Here is an 18,368-nt window from a genome sequence, read left to right as displayed (position 1 = left end):
CTGCATTACCATTTAATCTCCCACCTAACTTTGTATCATCATTGAACAGGGTTACTTTTCACGTATTAGTATGGATTGTATAGCTTGGGTAGTTGTGGGCAAAGGTTAAGAGATTTGATAGATGTATTTAAAATGACAAAGGATTTAGTTATCATAAAGATAAACTTTTTGGTGGCTGAAGAGTTGGGAACCAGATGAAACTGATTTAAGGGAACTGGTAAAAGAGGCAAAGAACACATGAATAACTTATTAACTTAACGAGTACTTAGGGTTTGGAATATACAGCCTGACAGGGTGGTGGATACAGATTCCATAATATTCTTCAAAAAAGAAATGGATAAATACTTGGAGGAGCAAACATTGCAGGGATTTGGGAGCGGGCCTTAGTGGATTGCACTTTAAAGAGCCAGTGCAGATTTGATGGGCTGAATGGTCTGTTTGGCTTGCTGCATGTTCTATGCAATATGTAAATATAAATTGTGTATTAAACAACTAATTGATAAGTCATTTCCAATGTAGAGGATGATGTGATCAGTGAAAGACAGGCTGTACCTGAGATCGCGGACAAAAGGTACTGCTCTGCATGTCAGTTCAACTTTGACAACCGAGAAGACCAGGTAAAGACCGAATGATAGGCGATTATCTCCATGGTTACACCAGGCGATGGGCTGTGTGTTCTCTATGGTTACACTGGGCGATGGGCTGTGTGTTCCCCACGGTTACACCGGGCGATGGGCTGTGTGTTCCCCACGGTTACACCGGGCGATGGGCTGTGTGTTCCCCACGGTTACACTGGGCGATGGGCTGTGTGTTCCCCACGGTTACACTGGGCGATGGGCTGTGTGTTCCCCACGGTTACACTGGGCGATGGGCTGTGTGTTCCCCACGGTTACACTGGGCGATGGGCTGTGTGTTCCCCACGGTTACACTGGGTGATGGGCTGTGTGTTCCCCACGGTTACACTGGGTGATGGGCTGTGTGTTCCCCACGGTTACACTGGGTGATGGGCTGTGTGTTCCCCACGTTTACACTGGGCGATGGGCTGTGTGTTCCCCACGGTTACACTGGGTGATGGGCTGTGTGTTCCCCACGGTTACACTGGGTGATGGGCTGTGTGTTCCCCACGGTTACACTGGGTGATGGGCTGTGTGTTCCCCACGTTTACACTGGGTGATGGGCTGTGTGTTCCCCACGTTTACACTGGGTGATGGGCTGTGTGTTCCCCACGTTTACACTGGGTGATGGGCTGTGTGTTCCCCACGTTTACACTGGGTGATGGGCTGTGTGCTCCCCACGTTTACACTGGGTGATGGGCTGTGTGTTCCCCACGTTTACACTGGGTGATGGGCTGTGTGTTCCCCACGTTTACACTGGGTGATGGGCTGTGTGTTCCCCACGTTTACACTGGGTGATGGGCTGTGTGTTCCCCACGTTTACACTGGGTGATGGGCTGTGTGTTCCCCACGTTTACACTGGGTGATGGGCTGTGTGTTCCCCACGTTTACACTGGGTGATGGGCTGTGTGTTCCCCACGTTTACACTGGGTGATGGGCTGTGTGTTCCCCACGTTTACACTGGGTGATGGGCTGTGTGTTCCCCACGTTTACACTGGGTGATGGGCTGTGTGTTCCCCACGTTTACACTGGGCGATGGGCTGTGTGTTCCCCACGTTTACACTGGGCGATGGGCTGTGTGTTCCCCACGGTTACACTGGGCGATGGGCTGTGTGTTCTCCACGGTTACACTGGGCGATGGGCTGTGTGTTCTCCACGGTTACACTGGGTGATGGGCTGTGTGTTCCCCACGTTTACACTGGGTGATGGGCTGTGTGTTCCCCATTGTTACACTGGGTGATGGGCTGTGTGTTCCCCACGGTTACACTGGGCGATGGGCTGTGTGTTCCCCACGGTTACACTGGGCGATGGGCTTTGCGTTCCCCACGGTTACACTGGGTGATGGGCTGTGCGTTCCCCACGGTTACACTGGGCGATGGGCTTTGCGTTCCCCACGGTTACACTGGGCGATGGGCTTTGCGTTCCCCACGGTTACACTGGGCGATGGGCTGTGTGTTCCCCACGGTTAGACTGGGCGATATGCTGTGTGTTCCCCACGGTTACACTGGGCAATGGGCTGTGTGTTCCCCACGGTTACACTGGGCGATGGGCTGTGTGTTCCCCACGGTTACACTGGGCGATGGGCTGTGTGTTCCCCACGGTTACACTGGGCGATGGGCTGTGTGTTCCCCACGGTTACACTAAGCGATGGGCTGTGTGTTCCCCACGGTTACACTGGGCGATGGGCTGTGTGTTCCCCACGGTTACACTGGCCGATGGGCTGTGTGTTCCCCACGGTTACACTGGCCGATGGGCTGTGTGTTCCCCACGGTTACACTGGGCGATGGGCTGTGTGTTCCCCACGGTTACACTGGGCGATGGGCTGTGTGTTCCCCACGGTTACACTGGCCGATGGGCTGTGTGTTCCCCACGGTTACACTGGCCGATGGGCTGTGTGTTCCCCACGGTTACACTGGCCGATGGGCTGTGTGTTCCCCACGGTTACACTGGCCGACGGGCTGTGTGTTCCCCACGGTTACACTGGCCGACGGGCTGTGTGTTCCCCACGGTTACACTGGGCGACGGGCTGTGTGTTCCCCACGGTTACACTGGCCGATGGGCTGTGTGTTCCCCACGTTTACACTGGGCGATGGGCTGTGTGTTCCCCACGTTTACACTGGGTGATGGGCTGTGTGTTCCCCACGTTTACACTGGGTGATGGGCTGTGTGTTCCCCACGTTTACACTGGGTGATGGGCTGTGTGTTCCCCACGTTTACACTGGGTGATGGGCTGTGTGTTCCCCACGTTTACACTGGGTGATGGGCTGTGTGTTCCCCACGTTTACACTGGGTGATGGGCTGTGTGTTCCCCACGTTTACACTGGGTGATGGGCTGTGTGTTCCCCACGTTTACACTGGGTGATGGGCTGTGTGTTCCCCACGTTTACACTGGGTGATGGGCTGTGCGTTCCCCACGTTTACACTGGGTGATGGGCTGTGCGTTCCCCACGTTTACACTGGGTGATGGGCTGTGCGTTCCCCACGTTTACACTGGGTGATGGGCTGTGCGTTCCCCACGTTTACACTGGGTGATGGGCTGTGTGTTCCCCACGTTTACACTGGGTGATGGGCTGTGTGTTCCCCACGTTTACACTGGGTGATGGGCTGTGTGTTCCCCACGTTTACACTGGGTGATGGGCTGTGTGTTCCCCACGTTTACACTGGGTGATGGGCTGTGTGTTCCCCACGTTTACACTGGGTGATGGGCTGTGTGTTCCCCACGTTTACACTGGGTGATGGGCTGTGTGTTCCCCACGTTTACACTGGGTGATGGGCTGTGTGTTCCCCACGTTTACACTGGGTGATGGGCTGTGTGTTCCCCACGTTTACACTGGGTGATGGGCTGTGTGTTCCCCACGTTTACACTGGGTGATGGGCTGTGTGTTCCCCACGTTTACACTGGGTGATGGGCTGTGTGTTCCCCACGTTTACACTGGGTGATGGGCTGTGTGTTCCCCACGGTTACACTGGGCGATGGGCTGTGTGTTCCCCACGGTTACACTGGGCGATGGGCTGTGTGTTCTCCATGGTTACACTGGGCGATGGGCTGTGTGTTCCCCACGTTTACACTGGGCGATGGGCTGTGTGTTCCCCACTGTTACACTGGGTGATGGGCTGTGTGTTCCCCACGGTTACACTGGGTGATGGGCTGTGTGTTCCCCACGGTTACACTGGGTGATGGGCTGTGTGTTCCCCACGGTTACACTGGGTGATGGGCTGTGTGTTCCCCACTGTTACACTGGGTGATGGGCTGTGGGTTCCCCACGTTTACACTGGGTGATGGGCTGTGTGTTCCCCACGGTTACACTGGGTGATGGGCTGTGTGTTCCCCACGGTTACACTGGGCGATGGGCTGTGTGTTCTCCACGGTTACACTGGGCGATGGGCTGTGTGTTCCCCACGGTTACACTGGGCGATGGGCTGTGTGTTCCCCACGGTTACACTGGGCGATGGGCTGTGTGTTCCCCACGGTTACACTGGGCGATGGGCTGTGTGTTCCCCACGGTTACACTGGGCGATGGGCTGTGTGTTCCCCACGGTTACACTGGCCGATGGGCTGTGTGTTCCCCACGGTTACACTGGGCGATGGGCTGTGTGTTCCCCACGGTTACACTGGGCGATGGGCTGTGTGTTCCCCACGGTTACACTGGGCGATGGGCTGTGTGTTCCCCACGGTTACACTGGGCGATGGGCTGTGTGTTCCCCACGGTTACACTGGGCGATGGGCTGTGTGTTCCCCACGGTTACACTGGGCGATGGGCTGTGTGTTCCCCACGGTTACACTGGGCGATGGGCTGTGTGTTCCCCACGGTTACACTGGGCGATGGGCTGTGTGTTCCCCACGGTTACACTGGGCGATGGGCTGTGTGTTCCCCACGGTTACACTGGGCGATGGGCTGTGTGTTCCCCACGGTTACACTGGGCGATGGGCTGTGTGTTCCCCACGGTTACACTGGGCGATGGGCTGTGTGTTCCCCACGGTTACACTGGGCGATGGGCTGTGTGTTCCCCACGGTTACACTGGGCGATGGGCTGTGTGTTCCCCACGGTTACACTGGGCGATGGGCTGTGTGTTCCCCACGGTTACACTGGGCGATGGGCTGTGTGTTCCCCACGGTTACACTGGGCGATGGGCTGTGTGTTCCCCACGGTTACACTGCGCGATGGGCTGTGTGTTCCCCACGGTTACACTGGGCGATGGGCTGTGTGTTCCCCACGGTTACACTGGGCGATGGGCTGTGTGTTCCCCACGGTTACACTGGGCGATGGGCTGTGTGTTCCCCACGGTTACACTGGCGATGGGCTGTGTGTTCCCCACGGTTACACTGGCCGATGGGCTGTGTGTTCCCCACGGTTACACTGGCCGATGGGCTGTGTGTTCCCCACGGTTACACTGGCGATGGGCTGTGTGTTCCCCACGGTTACACTGGCCGATGGGCTGTGTGTTCCCCACGGTTACACTGGGCGATGGGCTGTGTGTTCCCCACGGTTACACTGGGCGATGGGCTGTGTGTTCCCCACGGTTACACTGGCGATGGGCTGTGTGTTCCCCACGGTTACACTGGCGATGGGCTGTGTGTTCCCCACGGTTACACTGGGTGATGGGCTGTGTGTTCCCCACGGTTACACTGGGCGATGGGCTGTGTGTTCCCCACGGTTACACTGGCGATGGGCTGTGTGTTCCCCACGGTTACACTGGGCGATGGGCTGTGTGTTCCCCACGGTTACACTGGGCGATGGGCTGTGTGTTCCCCACGGTTACACTGGGGCGATGGGCTGTGTGTTCCCCACGGTTACACTGGGCGATGGGCTGTGTGTTCCCCACGGTTACACTGGCGATGGGCTGTGTGTTCCCCACGGTTACACTGGGCGATGGGCTGTGTGTTCCCCACGGTTACACTGGCGATGGGCTGTGTGTTCCCCACGGTTACACTGGCGATGGGCTGTGTGTTCCCCACGGTTACACTGGGCGATGGGCTGTGTGTTCCCCACGGTTACACTGGCGATGGGCTGTGTGTTCCCCACGGTTACACTGGCGATGGGCTGTGTGTTCCCCACGGTTACACTGGCGATGGGCTGTGTGTTCCCCACGGTTACACTGGCCGATGGGCTGTGTGTTCCCCACGGTTACACTGGCGATGGGCTGTGTGTTCCCCACGGTTACACTGGGCGATGGGCTGTGTGTTCCCCACGGTTACACTGGCGATGGGCTGTGTGTTCCCCACGGTTACACTGGCGATGGGCTGTGTGTTCCCCACGGTTACACTGGCGATGGGCTGTGTGTTCCCCACGGTTACACTGGCCGATGGGCTGTGTGTTCCCCACGGTTACACTGGCCGATGGGCTGTGTGTTCCCCACGGTTACACTGGCCGATGGGCTGTGTGTTCCCCACGGTTACACTGGCCGATGGGCTGTGTGTTCCCCACGGTTACACTGGCCGATGGGCTGTGTGTTCCCCACGGTTACACTGGCCGATGGGCTGTGTGTTCCCCACGGTTACACTGGCCGATGGGCTGTGTGTTCCCCACGGTTACACTGGCGATGGGCTGTGTGTTCCCCACGGTTACACTGGCCGATGGGCTGTGTGTTCCCCACGGTTACACTGGCCGATGGGCTGTGTGTTCCCCACGGTTACACTGGCCGATGGGCTGTGTGTTCCCCACGGTTACACTGGCCGATGGGCTGTGTGTTCCCCACGGTTACACTGGCGATGGGCTGTGTGTTCCCCACGGTTACACTGGCCGATGGGCTGTGTGTTCCCCACGGTTACACTGGCCGATGGGCTGTGTGTTCCCCACGGTTACACTGGCCGATGGGCTGTGTGTTCCCCACGGTTACACTGGCCGATGGGCTGTGTGTTCCCCACGGTTACACTGGCCGATGGGCTGTGTGTTCCCCACGGTTACACTGGCCGATGGGCTGTGTGTTCCCCACGGTTACACTGGCGATGGGCTGTGTGTTCCCCACGGTTACACTGGCCGATGGGCTGTGTGTTCCCCACGGTTACACTGGCCGATGGGCTGTGTGTTCCCCACGGTTACACTGGCCGATGGGCTGTGTGTTCCCCACGGTTACACTGGCCGATGGGCTGTGTGTTCCCCACGGTTACACTGGCCGATGGGCTGTGTGTTCCCCACGGTTACACTGGCCGATGGGCTGTGTGTTCCCCACGGTTACACTGGCCGATGGGCTGTGTGTTCCCCACGGTTACACTGGCCGATGGGCTGTGTGTTCCCCACGGTTACACTGGCCGATGGGCTGTGTGTTCCCCACGGTTACACTGGCCGATGGGCTGTGTGTTCCCCACGGTTACACTGGCCGATGGGCTGTGTGTTCCCCACGGTTACACTGGCCGATGGGCTGTGTGTTCCCCACGGTTACACTGGCCGATGGGCTGTGTGTTCCCCACGGTTACACTGGCCGATGGGCTGTGTGTTCCCCACGGTTACACTGGCCGATGGGCTGTGTGTTCCCCACGGTTACACTGGCCGATGGGCTGTGTGTTCCCCACGGTTACACTGGCCGATGGGCTGTGTGTTCCCCACGGTTACACTGGCCGATGGGCTGTGTGTTCCCCACGGTTACACTGGCCGATGGGCTGTGTGTTCCCCACGGTTACACTGGCCGATGGGCTGTGTGTTCCCCACGGTTACACTGGCCGATGGGCTGTGTGTTCCCCACGGTTACACTGGCCGATGGGCTGTGTGTTCCCCACGGTTACACTGGCCGATGGGCTGTGTGTTCCCCACGGTTACACTGGCCGATGGGCTGTGTGTTCCCCACGGTTACACTGGCCGATGGGCTGTGTGTTCCCCACGGTTACACTGGGCGAAGGGCTGTGTGTTCCCCACGGTTACACTGGGCGATGGGCTGTGTGTTCCCCACGGTTACACTGGGCGATGGGCTGTGTGTTCCCCACGGTTACACTGGGCGATGGGCTGTGTGTTCCCCACGGTTACACTGGGCGATGGGCTGTGTGTTCCCCACGGTTACACTGGGCGATGGGCTGTGTGTTCCCCACGGTTACACTGGGCGATGGGCTGTGTGTTCCCCACGGTTACACTGGGCGATGGGCTGTGTGTTCCCCACGGTTACACTGGGCGATGGGCTGTGTGTTCCCCACGGTTACACTGGGCGATGGGCTGTGTGTTCCCCACGGTTACACTGGGCGATGGGCTGTGTGTTCCCCACGGTTACACTGGGCGATGGGCTGTGTGTTCTCCACGGTTACACTGGGCGATGGGCTGTGTGTTCTCCACGGTTACACTGGGCGATGGGCTGTGTGTTCTCCACGGTTACACTGGGCGATGGGCTGTTTGTTCTCCACGGTTACACTGGGCGATGGGCTGTGTGTTCTCCACGGTTACACTGGGCGATGGGCTGTGTGTTCTCCACGGTTACACTGGGCGATGGGTTGTGTTCTCTCCACGGTTACCCTGGGCGATGGGCTGTGTGTTCCCCACGGTTACACTGGGCGATGGGCTGTGTGTTCCCCACGGTTACACTGGGTGATGGGCTGTGTGTTCCCCACGGTTACACTGGGTGAAGGGCTGTGTGTTCTCCACGGTTACACCGGGTGATGGCCTGGGCTGTGTCCATGGTTACACTAGGTGATGTGCTGTCTGTTCCCTATGGTTACACTGAGTGATGGGCTGTCTGTTCTCCACAGTTACACTGGGTGATGGGCTGGGTTCTGTGCACAGTTACTCTGAGTGATGGGCTGGGCTCTATCCATGAGATGAGGAATTTCATCACTCAAAGGAAGGGTGGATCATTGGAGTTCTTTGCAACAGAGGGCTTTGAAGTTCAATCACTGAGCATGTTCAAAACAAGTTGATAAATTCCTGGGTATTAATGGCGTCAAGAGATATGGGGATGGTGATAAAAATGGCGTTGAGACACCTGATCATCCATGATCTATTTGAATGACGTAGCAATCCAATGGGCCAAGTGGCCGACTGCTGTTCCTTTGTTCCTTTGAATCTCATCCACCTCATTTAAAAGAGATGATTCAGCACTGTGCTAATGCAAACATCGATGAGGCATAATGGTTGTTGCTCAACCCTGAAGCAGGGTTACCCACTGGAACGTATCGTTGGCAACATCTTCTGAGTCTGTAAAAACTTTCCAAATGCAAGAGTACTTGAAACTGGAGTTCAGAAGGAAAATTGGATCCACTCATATTAAATTTACTGCATCAGCAACTTTGTTGTTCAATTAACACAAATTGCCCTCTCTGTCTCTCTTTCTCTCCCTCTCTAGACTGAACATTACAAACTGGACTGGCACAGATTTAACCTAAGACAAAAGCTGCTGGGCGCTCAACCAGTCAGCGCAGAGAGCTTCGAGAAAATAGCAGGTACCAGATTCACAATTCAAATTGGATTTAATCGGAGCTTATTTCATTACCCAAGAAATGGTCCAGAGACCTTTACTCTGTATCTAACCCCGTGCTGTACCTGTCCTGGGAGTTTTTGATGGGAACAGTGTAGAGGGAGCTTTACTCTGTATCTAACCCCGTGCTGTACCTGTCCTGGGAGTGTTTGATGGGGACAGTGTACAGGGAGCTTTACTCAGTATCTAACCCCATGCTGTACCTGTCCTGGGAGTGTTTGATGGAGACAGTGTAGAGGGAGCTTTACTCTGTATCTAACCCTGTGCTGCACCTGTCCTGGGAGTGTTTGATGGGGACAGTGTAGAGGGAGCTTTATGTGTATCTAACCCCGTGCTGTACCTGTCCTGGGAGTGTTTGATGGGGACAGTGTAGAGGGAGCTTTACTCTTTATCTAACCCCGTGCTGTACCTGTCCTGGGAGTGTTTGATGGGGACAGTTTAGAGGGAGATTTACTCTGTATCTAACCCCGTGCTGTACCTGTCCTGGGAGTGTTTGATGGGGACAGTGTAGAGGGAGCTTTACTCTTTATCTAACCCCGTGCTGTACCTGTCCTGGGAGTGTTTGATGGGGACAGTGTAGAGGGAGCTTTACTATGTATCTAACCCCGTGCTGTCCCTGTCCTGAGAGTGTTTGATGGGGACAGTGTAGAGGGAGCTTTACGGTGTATCTAACCCCGTGCTGTACCTGTCCTGGGATTGTTTGATGTATTGTGTCGAGAGAGTTTTACTCTGTAGTTTTCTCTCCCAGTAACAGTGCTCCTCTCTGTCCTCTGAGTCAGTATTTGCTTATGTTCATATCATCTGGTGATCTCTCTCTCTTTCAGGTGAGATTTCCAGTATTTCCGGCTCTGATTCCGAGCACTCTGATTCTGACATTGAGCCCGAGAGGCTACATTGCCACAGCATCCGGAATGTTCTCTATCCTGTAGATGAGGATCTTCCTGCAGAGGAGAAGCAACGAGGTCGGCGGGGCCATCGAGTTCTCTTCCAGACCGCAGAGGGCGAGTATCTCTCTGTCTATCGCTGTGCCCTGCAGGGAAAGCAGGTAGGAAACTGACCCGACCTTTGCTCTGAACTGTCACCTGTTCCACAGTATTTTACAGCCAATGAAGTGTATGTTTGAAGTATTGTCACTATTTTGCAAACTGGCTAGCCAATTTGTGCACTGTAAAATTCCAGACATCGCAATGCAATAATGACTAGGTATTGTGTTTTAGTGATGTTGGTTGAGGGATGAATATTGACCCAGGACACCTGAGATGACTCTCCTTTTACAGCATAGAAAGAGGCCATTTGGCCCATTTGATAAAACTATCTAATTCGTCCCACACCACCCCCCCCCCCCCAACTCCCTGAACTTTCCTCATAGTCCTGCAAATGTTTCCGTTTGAACTATTAGTTCATTTTTTAAAGTTATTATTAAATCTGCTACGAGGGCCCGTTTAGGCAGCACGTTCCAGATCACAACAAATCAGTGCAGAAAATTCCACATCTCTCCCTCTGGGTCTTTTGCCAATTATCTTAAACCTTTGGCCCTCTGGTTACCAACCCTTATGCAAGTTAAGCACAAAAGGAGCTTGTTATTTGGGTGTGGCTCAAAAGGTACGAAGTGAGAAATGGTGAATTAATAATCTTGTTGTCAACAAAAGAGTGAATATAAAATGATAGAATATTACATGAAGTTTGAAAGTGATGTACTTCAACCTGAAACTATGGTTTTTAATCTAAAAGGAAATTATGAAAGTATGTGGTAAATAGGATGTGTTGATTGGGGAACGTTCAAAGGTATGACAGGCAAGGTCAATCATTTAAACAATTGATACATGGTTTACAGCAAATCTGCATTCTAATGGTGGTTTGGTGGTACGGAACCTGAGTATTGCTGAAAAAGGAGACATGTCAAAGCTTTTCATCTTACACTCAGGGCACTTCGCAAGAACATCAATATAACTTATACGGTATGAAAAGAGAGTGCTAATTGGTTGGCAAGTGGACTCTGATTGGTAGAGGTGTTGCCAGGAAGAATGCACCAGTTAACTGCCAAGCATTGTTTGAAATTTAAACTATGCAGCTTGACCCCAATGGTCTGATGGGTCTCCGCTTCTTCCTTGACTAGAGGTCTGAACAATCCCCATGCACAACCGGCCATGGTGGAATCACATAACTAGAGGAGTAAAAAGGGTTTTTAACTAAATTTTGGGGGCAAAGGATCAAATTTGGGAAGATGTAAATTAAATCTACCATTTGGAAGCAAATGGGCGTATTAGTGAGAGGCAGCATGGTTTTTTGAGGGGGAGGTCGTGTCTCACTAACTTGATCGAGCTTTTCGAGGAAGTGACAAAGATGATCGATGATGGAAGGGCAGTGGGTGTTATCTACATGGATTTCAGTAAGGCCTTTGATAAGGTCCCTCATGTCAGACTGGTACAGAAGTAAAGTCACATGGGATCAGATGTGAGCTGGCAAGATGGATACCGAATTAGCTTGGTCATAGAAGACAGAGGGTAGCACTGCAAGGGTGCTTTTCTGAATGGAGAGCTGTGACTAGTGGAGTTCAGCAGGGATCAGTGCTGGGACCTTTGCTGTTTGTAGTATACATAAATGATTTGGAGGGAAATATAACTGGGAAAATTAGTAAGTTTGTAGACAACACTAAGGTTGGAAGAGTTGCAGATAGTGAAGAGGATTGTCAAAGGATACAACAGGATATAGATCGGTTGCCAGGTCACTGAAAGTGGCAACGCAGGTGGATAAGGTAGTCAGGAAGGCATATGGCATGCTTGCCTTCATTGGCAGGGGTATTGAGTATAAAAGCTGGGAAGTCATGCTGCAGCTATATAGAATCTTGGTTAGGCCACACTTGGAATATTGCGTGCAATTCTGGTTGCCACATTACCAGAAAGATATGGAGGCATTGGAGAGGGTGCAGAGGAGGTTTACCAGGATGCTGCCTAGTCTGGAGGTTATTAACTATGAGGAGAGGTTGGAGAAACTCTGATTGTTCTCACTAGAGCGACAGAGATTGAGGGAGCGACTTGATAGAAGTTTACAAAATTATGAGTGGCATGGACAGAGTGGATAGTCAGAAGCTTTTACCCAGGGTGGAAGAATCAATTACTAGGGGAAATAGATTTAAGGTGAGAGGAGAAAACTTTAGAGGAGATGTGCGGGGCAAGTTTTTTACACAGAGGGTAGTGAGTATCTGGAATTCGCTGCCAGAGGAGGTGGTGGAAGCAGCTACCATAGTGGTGTTTAAGAGGCAGCTTGACAAATACATGAATAGGATGGGAATAGAGGGATACGGACCCCAGAAGTGCAAAATGTTTTAGTTTGACAGGCAATATGATGGGTGCAGGCTTAGAGGGCTGAAGGGCCTGTTCCTGTGCTGTACTTTTCTTTGTTCTTTGTAAAGAATAAAGACAAGGTAAGAGAGGAAGGCATTAATTTGGGAAATGATAAACAGACCATGACAGAGTACAAGTTGAAGATTAAACCAATAGATCAGGCTAGAGGTTACAAAAATAATAAAAGGACAAAATTTAAAGCTCAATATCTGAATACACATCATTCGCAACAAAACTGTGAACTAATAGCGCAAATAGAGATAAATAAGTATGACCTAATAGCCATTACAGAGACATGGCTACAAGATGGGATATATTTTGGACCTGACCATTGAAGGGTATGTGACTTTTAGGAAGGATAGAAAGTTAGGAAAAAGTGAATGGTGGCTCTGTCAATTAAAGACGATGTTAACACAATAGAGAGGGATGGCCTAAGTGCAGGAAACCAGGACATAGTAGAGTTTTGGGTAGAGATGAGAAATGATAGAGGCAGGAAGTCACTTATGGGAGTGGTGTACAGGCCCCTAACAGTAATCACACAATAGGATGGGATATCAAAGAAGAAATAGTGGGAGCTTGTCAGAAGATACAGCAAATATCATGGAGGGTTTAATCTACATATAGACTGGAACAGCCAGATGGGCAAAGGTGGCATAGATGACAAATTCATAGAATGTTTTAAGGATAGTTTCTTAGATCAGCACGTTCAGGAGCCAACCAGGGAGCAGGCTGCACTGAACCTGGTATTGTGCAATGAGGATAGGATTAGTTAATGACCTCATAATGAAGGCGCTCCTAGGTAGCAGTGATCATAATATGATTGAATTTTACATTCAGCTTGGGGGAGGGAAGACTGGATCTAGCACTAGTATTTTAAACTTAAACAAGGTCAATTACGAGGGCATGAAAGTAGAGCTAGTGAAAATGAACTGGCAGTTTAGGTTAAGGGATTGCTCAATAGAGATCCAGTGACAGACATTTAAGGAGATATTTCAAAATACACAGAATAGACACATTCAAATAAGAAAGAAAAATGCCAGGGGAGAATCCACCATCCGTGGTTCACTTAAAAATTTAAAGATATCATCAAGCTTAAAGAACATCATATAATTGTGCAAAGATGGGTGGCAGGTCAGAAAAGATTGGACAGAATATAAAAAACAGCAAAAAATGAGTCAGATTAATAAAGAGGGAAAAACTAGAGCACAAGAGAAAGCTAGCTAGAAATACAAAAACAAATAGTAAACCTTTCTACAGATATTTTAAAAAGAAAAGAGTTAACAAAGTGAGCATTAGTCCTACAGGAAGTGAGTCTGGGGAATTAATAATGGAAAATAAGGAGATGGCAGATGAATTAAACAGGTATTTTGCATCAGTTTTCACTATAGAGGATACAAGTAACATCCCAGAAATAGCTGTAAATCAGCAATTGGAAGGGAGGGAGGAACTCAGGAAAATTATAATCACCAGGGAAGTGGTGCTTAGTGAGTTAACAAGTCCCTGGGTCCTGATGGATTTCATCCTAGGATGTTAAAAGAAGTGGCCAGTGAGATAGTTGATATGTTGGTTTTAATTTTCCAAAATTCACTACATTTGGGAAAGATTCCATTAGATTGGAAAATAGGTAATATAGCTCCTTTATTCAAAAAGGAGGGATACAGAAAGCAGGAAACCATAGGCCAGTTAGCTTAACATCTGTCATAGGGAACGTGTTAAAAGCTATTATTATAGACATTACAACAGTGCACTTAGATAAATTTAAGGTAATCAGGCAGAGTCAACATGGCTTTGTGGAAGGGAAATCATGTTTAACCAATTTATTGGAGTTCTTTGAAGAAGTAACAGGTGCTGTGGGTAAAGGGGAACCAGTAGATGTACTGTACTTAGATTTTCAAAAGTCATTTGATAAGGTACCTCATCCAAGCTAATTGTGGAAAATAAAAGCTCATGGTGCAGGAGGTGACATATTGGCATGGATAGAAGATTGGCTGGCTAACAGGAAGCAGAGAGTTGGCAGGGTGTGACAAGCTGTGTGCTGCAAGGATCAGTGTGGGGCCTCAGCTTTTTACAATTTATATAAATGACTTGGATGAAGGGACCGAAGGAATGGTGGCTAAATTTGCTGCTGACACAAAGGAAAGTAAATTGTGAAGAGGACATAAGGGGGCTTCAAAGGGACATAGATAGATAAAGTGAGTGGGCAAAGATCTGGCAAATGGAGTATAATGTGGGCAATGGTCCATTCTGGGTGGAAGAATGAAAAAGGAACATATTATCCAAATGGTGAAAGATTGCAGAGCTCTGGAGAGCAGAGGGACCCGGGTATCCTCGTGCATGAATCACAAAAGGCTGGTATGCAGATACAGCAAGTAATTAGGAAAGCTAATATAGTGTTATCATTTATTGTGAGGGGAATTGATTATAACAGTAGGGAGGTTATGCTTCAGCTGTGCAGGGCAGATTAGTCATGTTAAGAAAGGATGTTGAGAGTTAAACAGCCCAATGGAGACCTGATGGGTAGAATTAAGAAATTGAAAAGGATTTAAAACTGTACTGGGAGTTGTGTCCAGTCCCATGGTAGCAGTTGTGAAGTAGATTGTATAAGTGAAGAGATTAGATAAGCATATAGTAAAGATAGTGATTACAAGAGCTAGCACATGTCAGAAAGGTAGTGAATTTTTAGCCTTGGATAGTTTTTGCAACATTTATTCAATGACAATCATAATATAACTGAGTGTGAGAGGAGGACCCTGAGACAGGCAGTCAGCAGCAACTAGAGAGTGCAAGAGGAGGACCTGTTTCTGCCTCTCAGAGCCGAAGTGTGACATCAAAGGAAAACAGGTGGGTGATTGGCGGGTTTTTCTTCTGTGTTTCACTCGATTGGCCGACTGGTTTAAATCAGGAGGCACTATTACAGCTGAAGAGTACAGTTAAGAAATTCACTTTTAAAGTATTTAACATCCAAATTAATTAGTTAAATAGAATAGAGATGGCTGGGCAGGTGATGTGTTGCAGCTGTAGTAGGTGGGGGCTGGTGGCCGCCGGTGCGATTGACGGTGACATCACCTGCAGGAAGTGTTGGCTGCTCGAGGAACTTCAGCTCAGAGTTGATGAGCTGGAGTCTGAGCTGCAGACACTGCAACGCATCAGGGAGGGGGAGAGTTACCTGGACACTGTTTCAGGAGACAGTCACACTCATTAGATTAATTACATCAAATTTGGACCATGGTCAGGGACAGGTGGGTGTGACTGAGTGAGGCAGATATAGGGATCCAAAATTTAGCTTTGGAGGAGCCTCAGCCAGCGCCCCCCCCCCCCCCCCCCCCGGTGTGGACGAGGACACAAACTGCAAGGAGGATGAGCGAACTGGTACAGAGCACCTTTCAAGTGGTTAGAGAAAAGAGAAGTGTAGTAGTAATAGGGGATAGCATAGTTAGGGGAATAGATACTGTTCTCTGCAGCAAAGATGGAGTGTCCCGAAAGCTGTGTTGCCTACCTGCTGTCAAGATTAAGGACATCTCTAATGGGCTGATCCAGTTGTTGTGGTCCATGTAGGCTCTAACAACATAAATAAGACTAGGAAACAGGTTCTGCTGAGGGACTACGAGCAGCTCGGGGCTAAATTAAAAACCAGAGCCACAAAGGTAATAAACTCCAGATAACTACCTGAGCCATGTACAATTTGGCGTAAGGTAATTAAGATTAGAGAGGTAAATGCATGGCCCAAAGGTCGGTGTGGGAGAAATCGGTTCTGATACCAGTGTCCTGGCGAATCTCATAACTACGGGTATAGATAGGACATTAAACTAATTAGTGGAGGGGTGGGGGGAGGGTTCAAATGAAGGCAAGTTTAAAAAATCAAAAAGAAATGAGGAAGAGCCGGGGTGCAGGATATTGAAGAGGCAAACGAAAATCGAAGTGTGACAGGAAGGGGCAGAAAATATAAGCAGAAGAGACCAGCAGAAATCAGAACCAGTCTGAGTAATAATGGTAAAAAATCAAAGCTTAGGGCTCTTTATCTGAATGCACGCAGCATTTGTAACTAGATAGATGAGTTGACAACACAAATAGAAATAAATGAATATGACTGTTAGCTATTAAAGAGACGTAGTTGAAGGGTGGCCATGATTGGGAACTCAATATTCATGGGTATTCGACATTCCAGAAAAATAGACAAAAAGGAAAAGGAGGTGGGGTAGCTATGTTAATAAAGGTACGTATCAGTGCGGTGGTGAATAGTGATATAGGTGCAATAGATCGTGATGTGGAATCAGTTTGGGTGGAAATAAGGAATAGCAAGGGGAAGAAGTCAAGGCACTACAATTGCAATTGTCATGGGTGATTTTAATCTGCATATTGACTGGACAAATCAGATTGGCAGTGGTAACATGAGATGAATTTGTAGAGTACATCAGGGAGTGTTTCTTGGAGCAATACATTGCAGAACCTACCCGGGAACAGGCTGTTTTTAGATGTAGTAATGTGTAATAAGGGGAGATTAATAAGAGTTAAGGATCCTTTAGGGGGTAGCGATCACAACATGGTAGAATTTCAAATTCAGCTTGAGAGCAAGCAATCCTGGTCTCAAACCAGTGTCCTCAACTTAAATAAGAGCAATTACAGAGGTATAGCAGGCTGGGAAAATAGACTAAGGGGAAGGTCAGTGTATGAGCAGTGGCAGACATTTAAGTAAATATTTCATAACGCTTCATAAAGAAGGACTTGAGAAGGATGAACCACCCGTGGTTAACAAAGGTGGTCAGCGAGAGTATCCAATGAAAAACTAAGGCATACAAAGCGGCAAAAGCTAGTGGTAGGCCAAAGGATTGGGATTTTTTAGGAAACCGCAGTAGATGACTAAAAAACTAATAGAGAGGGGGAAAATTGATTGTGAAAGTAAATTGGCAAGAAGTATAAAAACAAACAGCAAAAGCTTCTACTGGTATACAAAAAGAGAGTGAGTGGCTAAAGTGAGCGTGGAAACCTTGGAGGATGCGACTGGAGAATTGATAACGGGGAATAGGAAATAGCAGATAATTTAAACCAATATTTTGCATTGGTCTTCATGGTGGAGGGCACTATAAACATCCCAAAGATATCAGATAAGCAAGGAGCTACTGGGAGGAAAGATCTTGTCACAGCCTCTATCATGAAGGACAAAATATTTGACAAACTAATGGGACTAAAGGCAGTCAAGTCACCAGGACCTGATGGCCTGTATCCAAGGGTTTTAAAGGAAGTGGCTGCAGAGATAGGTGGAAGCTTTGGTCAAAATATTCCAGAACTCACTGAATTCTGGGAGGGTCCCAGTGGATTGGAAAACCACTAATGTGGCGTCCCTGTTCAAGAAGGGAGGGAGACAAAAAGCGGGAAACCATAGGCATCAGCCTAACATCTGTTGTTGGGAAAATGCTAGAGTCCATTATTAAGGAAGAAATAGCAGGATATTTAGAAAAGCTTAACACAATCAAACAGAGTCAACATGGTTTTGTGAAAGGGAAACCATGTTTGACAAATACGTTAAAGTTCTTTGAGGATATAACAAACAAGAGTTGATAAAGGGGAACTGGTAGATGTAGTGTATTTGGATTTCCAGAGGGCATTCGACAAGGTGCCACATAAAAGGTTATTGCACAAGATAGGAGCTCACAGTATTGGGGATAATGTATTAGCAAGAATTGAGGATTGGTTGACACATAGAAGACAGAGAGTTGGGATTAATGGGTCTTTTGCAGGTTGAAAAGATGTAACTAGTGGAGTGCCACAAGGATCAGTCCTAGGGCCTCAATTATTTACTCTCTATATTAATGACTTGGAGGAGAGGGCAGAATGTAATATATCCAAATTTGCTGACAATACAAAAATAGTTGGGAGGGCATGTTGTGATGAGAACATAAGGAATCTGCAAGGGGATATATGTAGGTTGAGTGAGTGGGCAAAAACTTGGCAGATGGAGTTTAATGTAGGAAAGTGTGAGGTCATGCACTTTGGTGGGAAGAATCAAAAAGCAAACTA

At 49.5% G+C, this 18,368-nt stretch overlaps 1 protein-coding gene across 3 annotated transcripts in view; it reads left to right on the top strand.

Annotated features, from left to right (window-relative positions):
* ankzf1 (ankyrin repeat and zinc finger peptidyl tRNA hydrolase 1) overlaps positions 1–18,368 on the top strand; it is a 96,490-nt gene that overhangs the window by 4,102 nt on the left and 74,020 nt on the right. For all 3 annotated transcript variants that reach the window (XM_041201402.1, XM_041201403.1, XM_041201401.1), the window contains exons 2-4: positions 520–617; positions 8,878–8,974; positions 9,834–10,054. In XM_041201402.1, coding sequence (XP_041057336.1) covers positions 520–617; positions 8,878–8,974; positions 9,834–10,054 — 416 coding nt within the window. The remainder of the gene's footprint in view (positions 1–519; positions 618–8,877; positions 8,975–9,833; positions 10,055–18,368) is intronic.

The sequence above is a fragment of the Carcharodon carcharias genome, chromosome 12, assembly GCF_017639515.1.
Source record: "Carcharodon carcharias isolate sCarCar2 chromosome 12, sCarCar2.pri, whole genome shotgun sequence".
Taxonomy (NCBI): Eukaryota; Metazoa; Chordata; class Chondrichthyes; order Lamniformes; family Lamnidae; genus Carcharodon; species Carcharodon carcharias.
The sequence above is the reverse complement of the archived record's forward strand: the minus strand, read 5'-3'. Positions and strand labels throughout refer to the sequence as shown.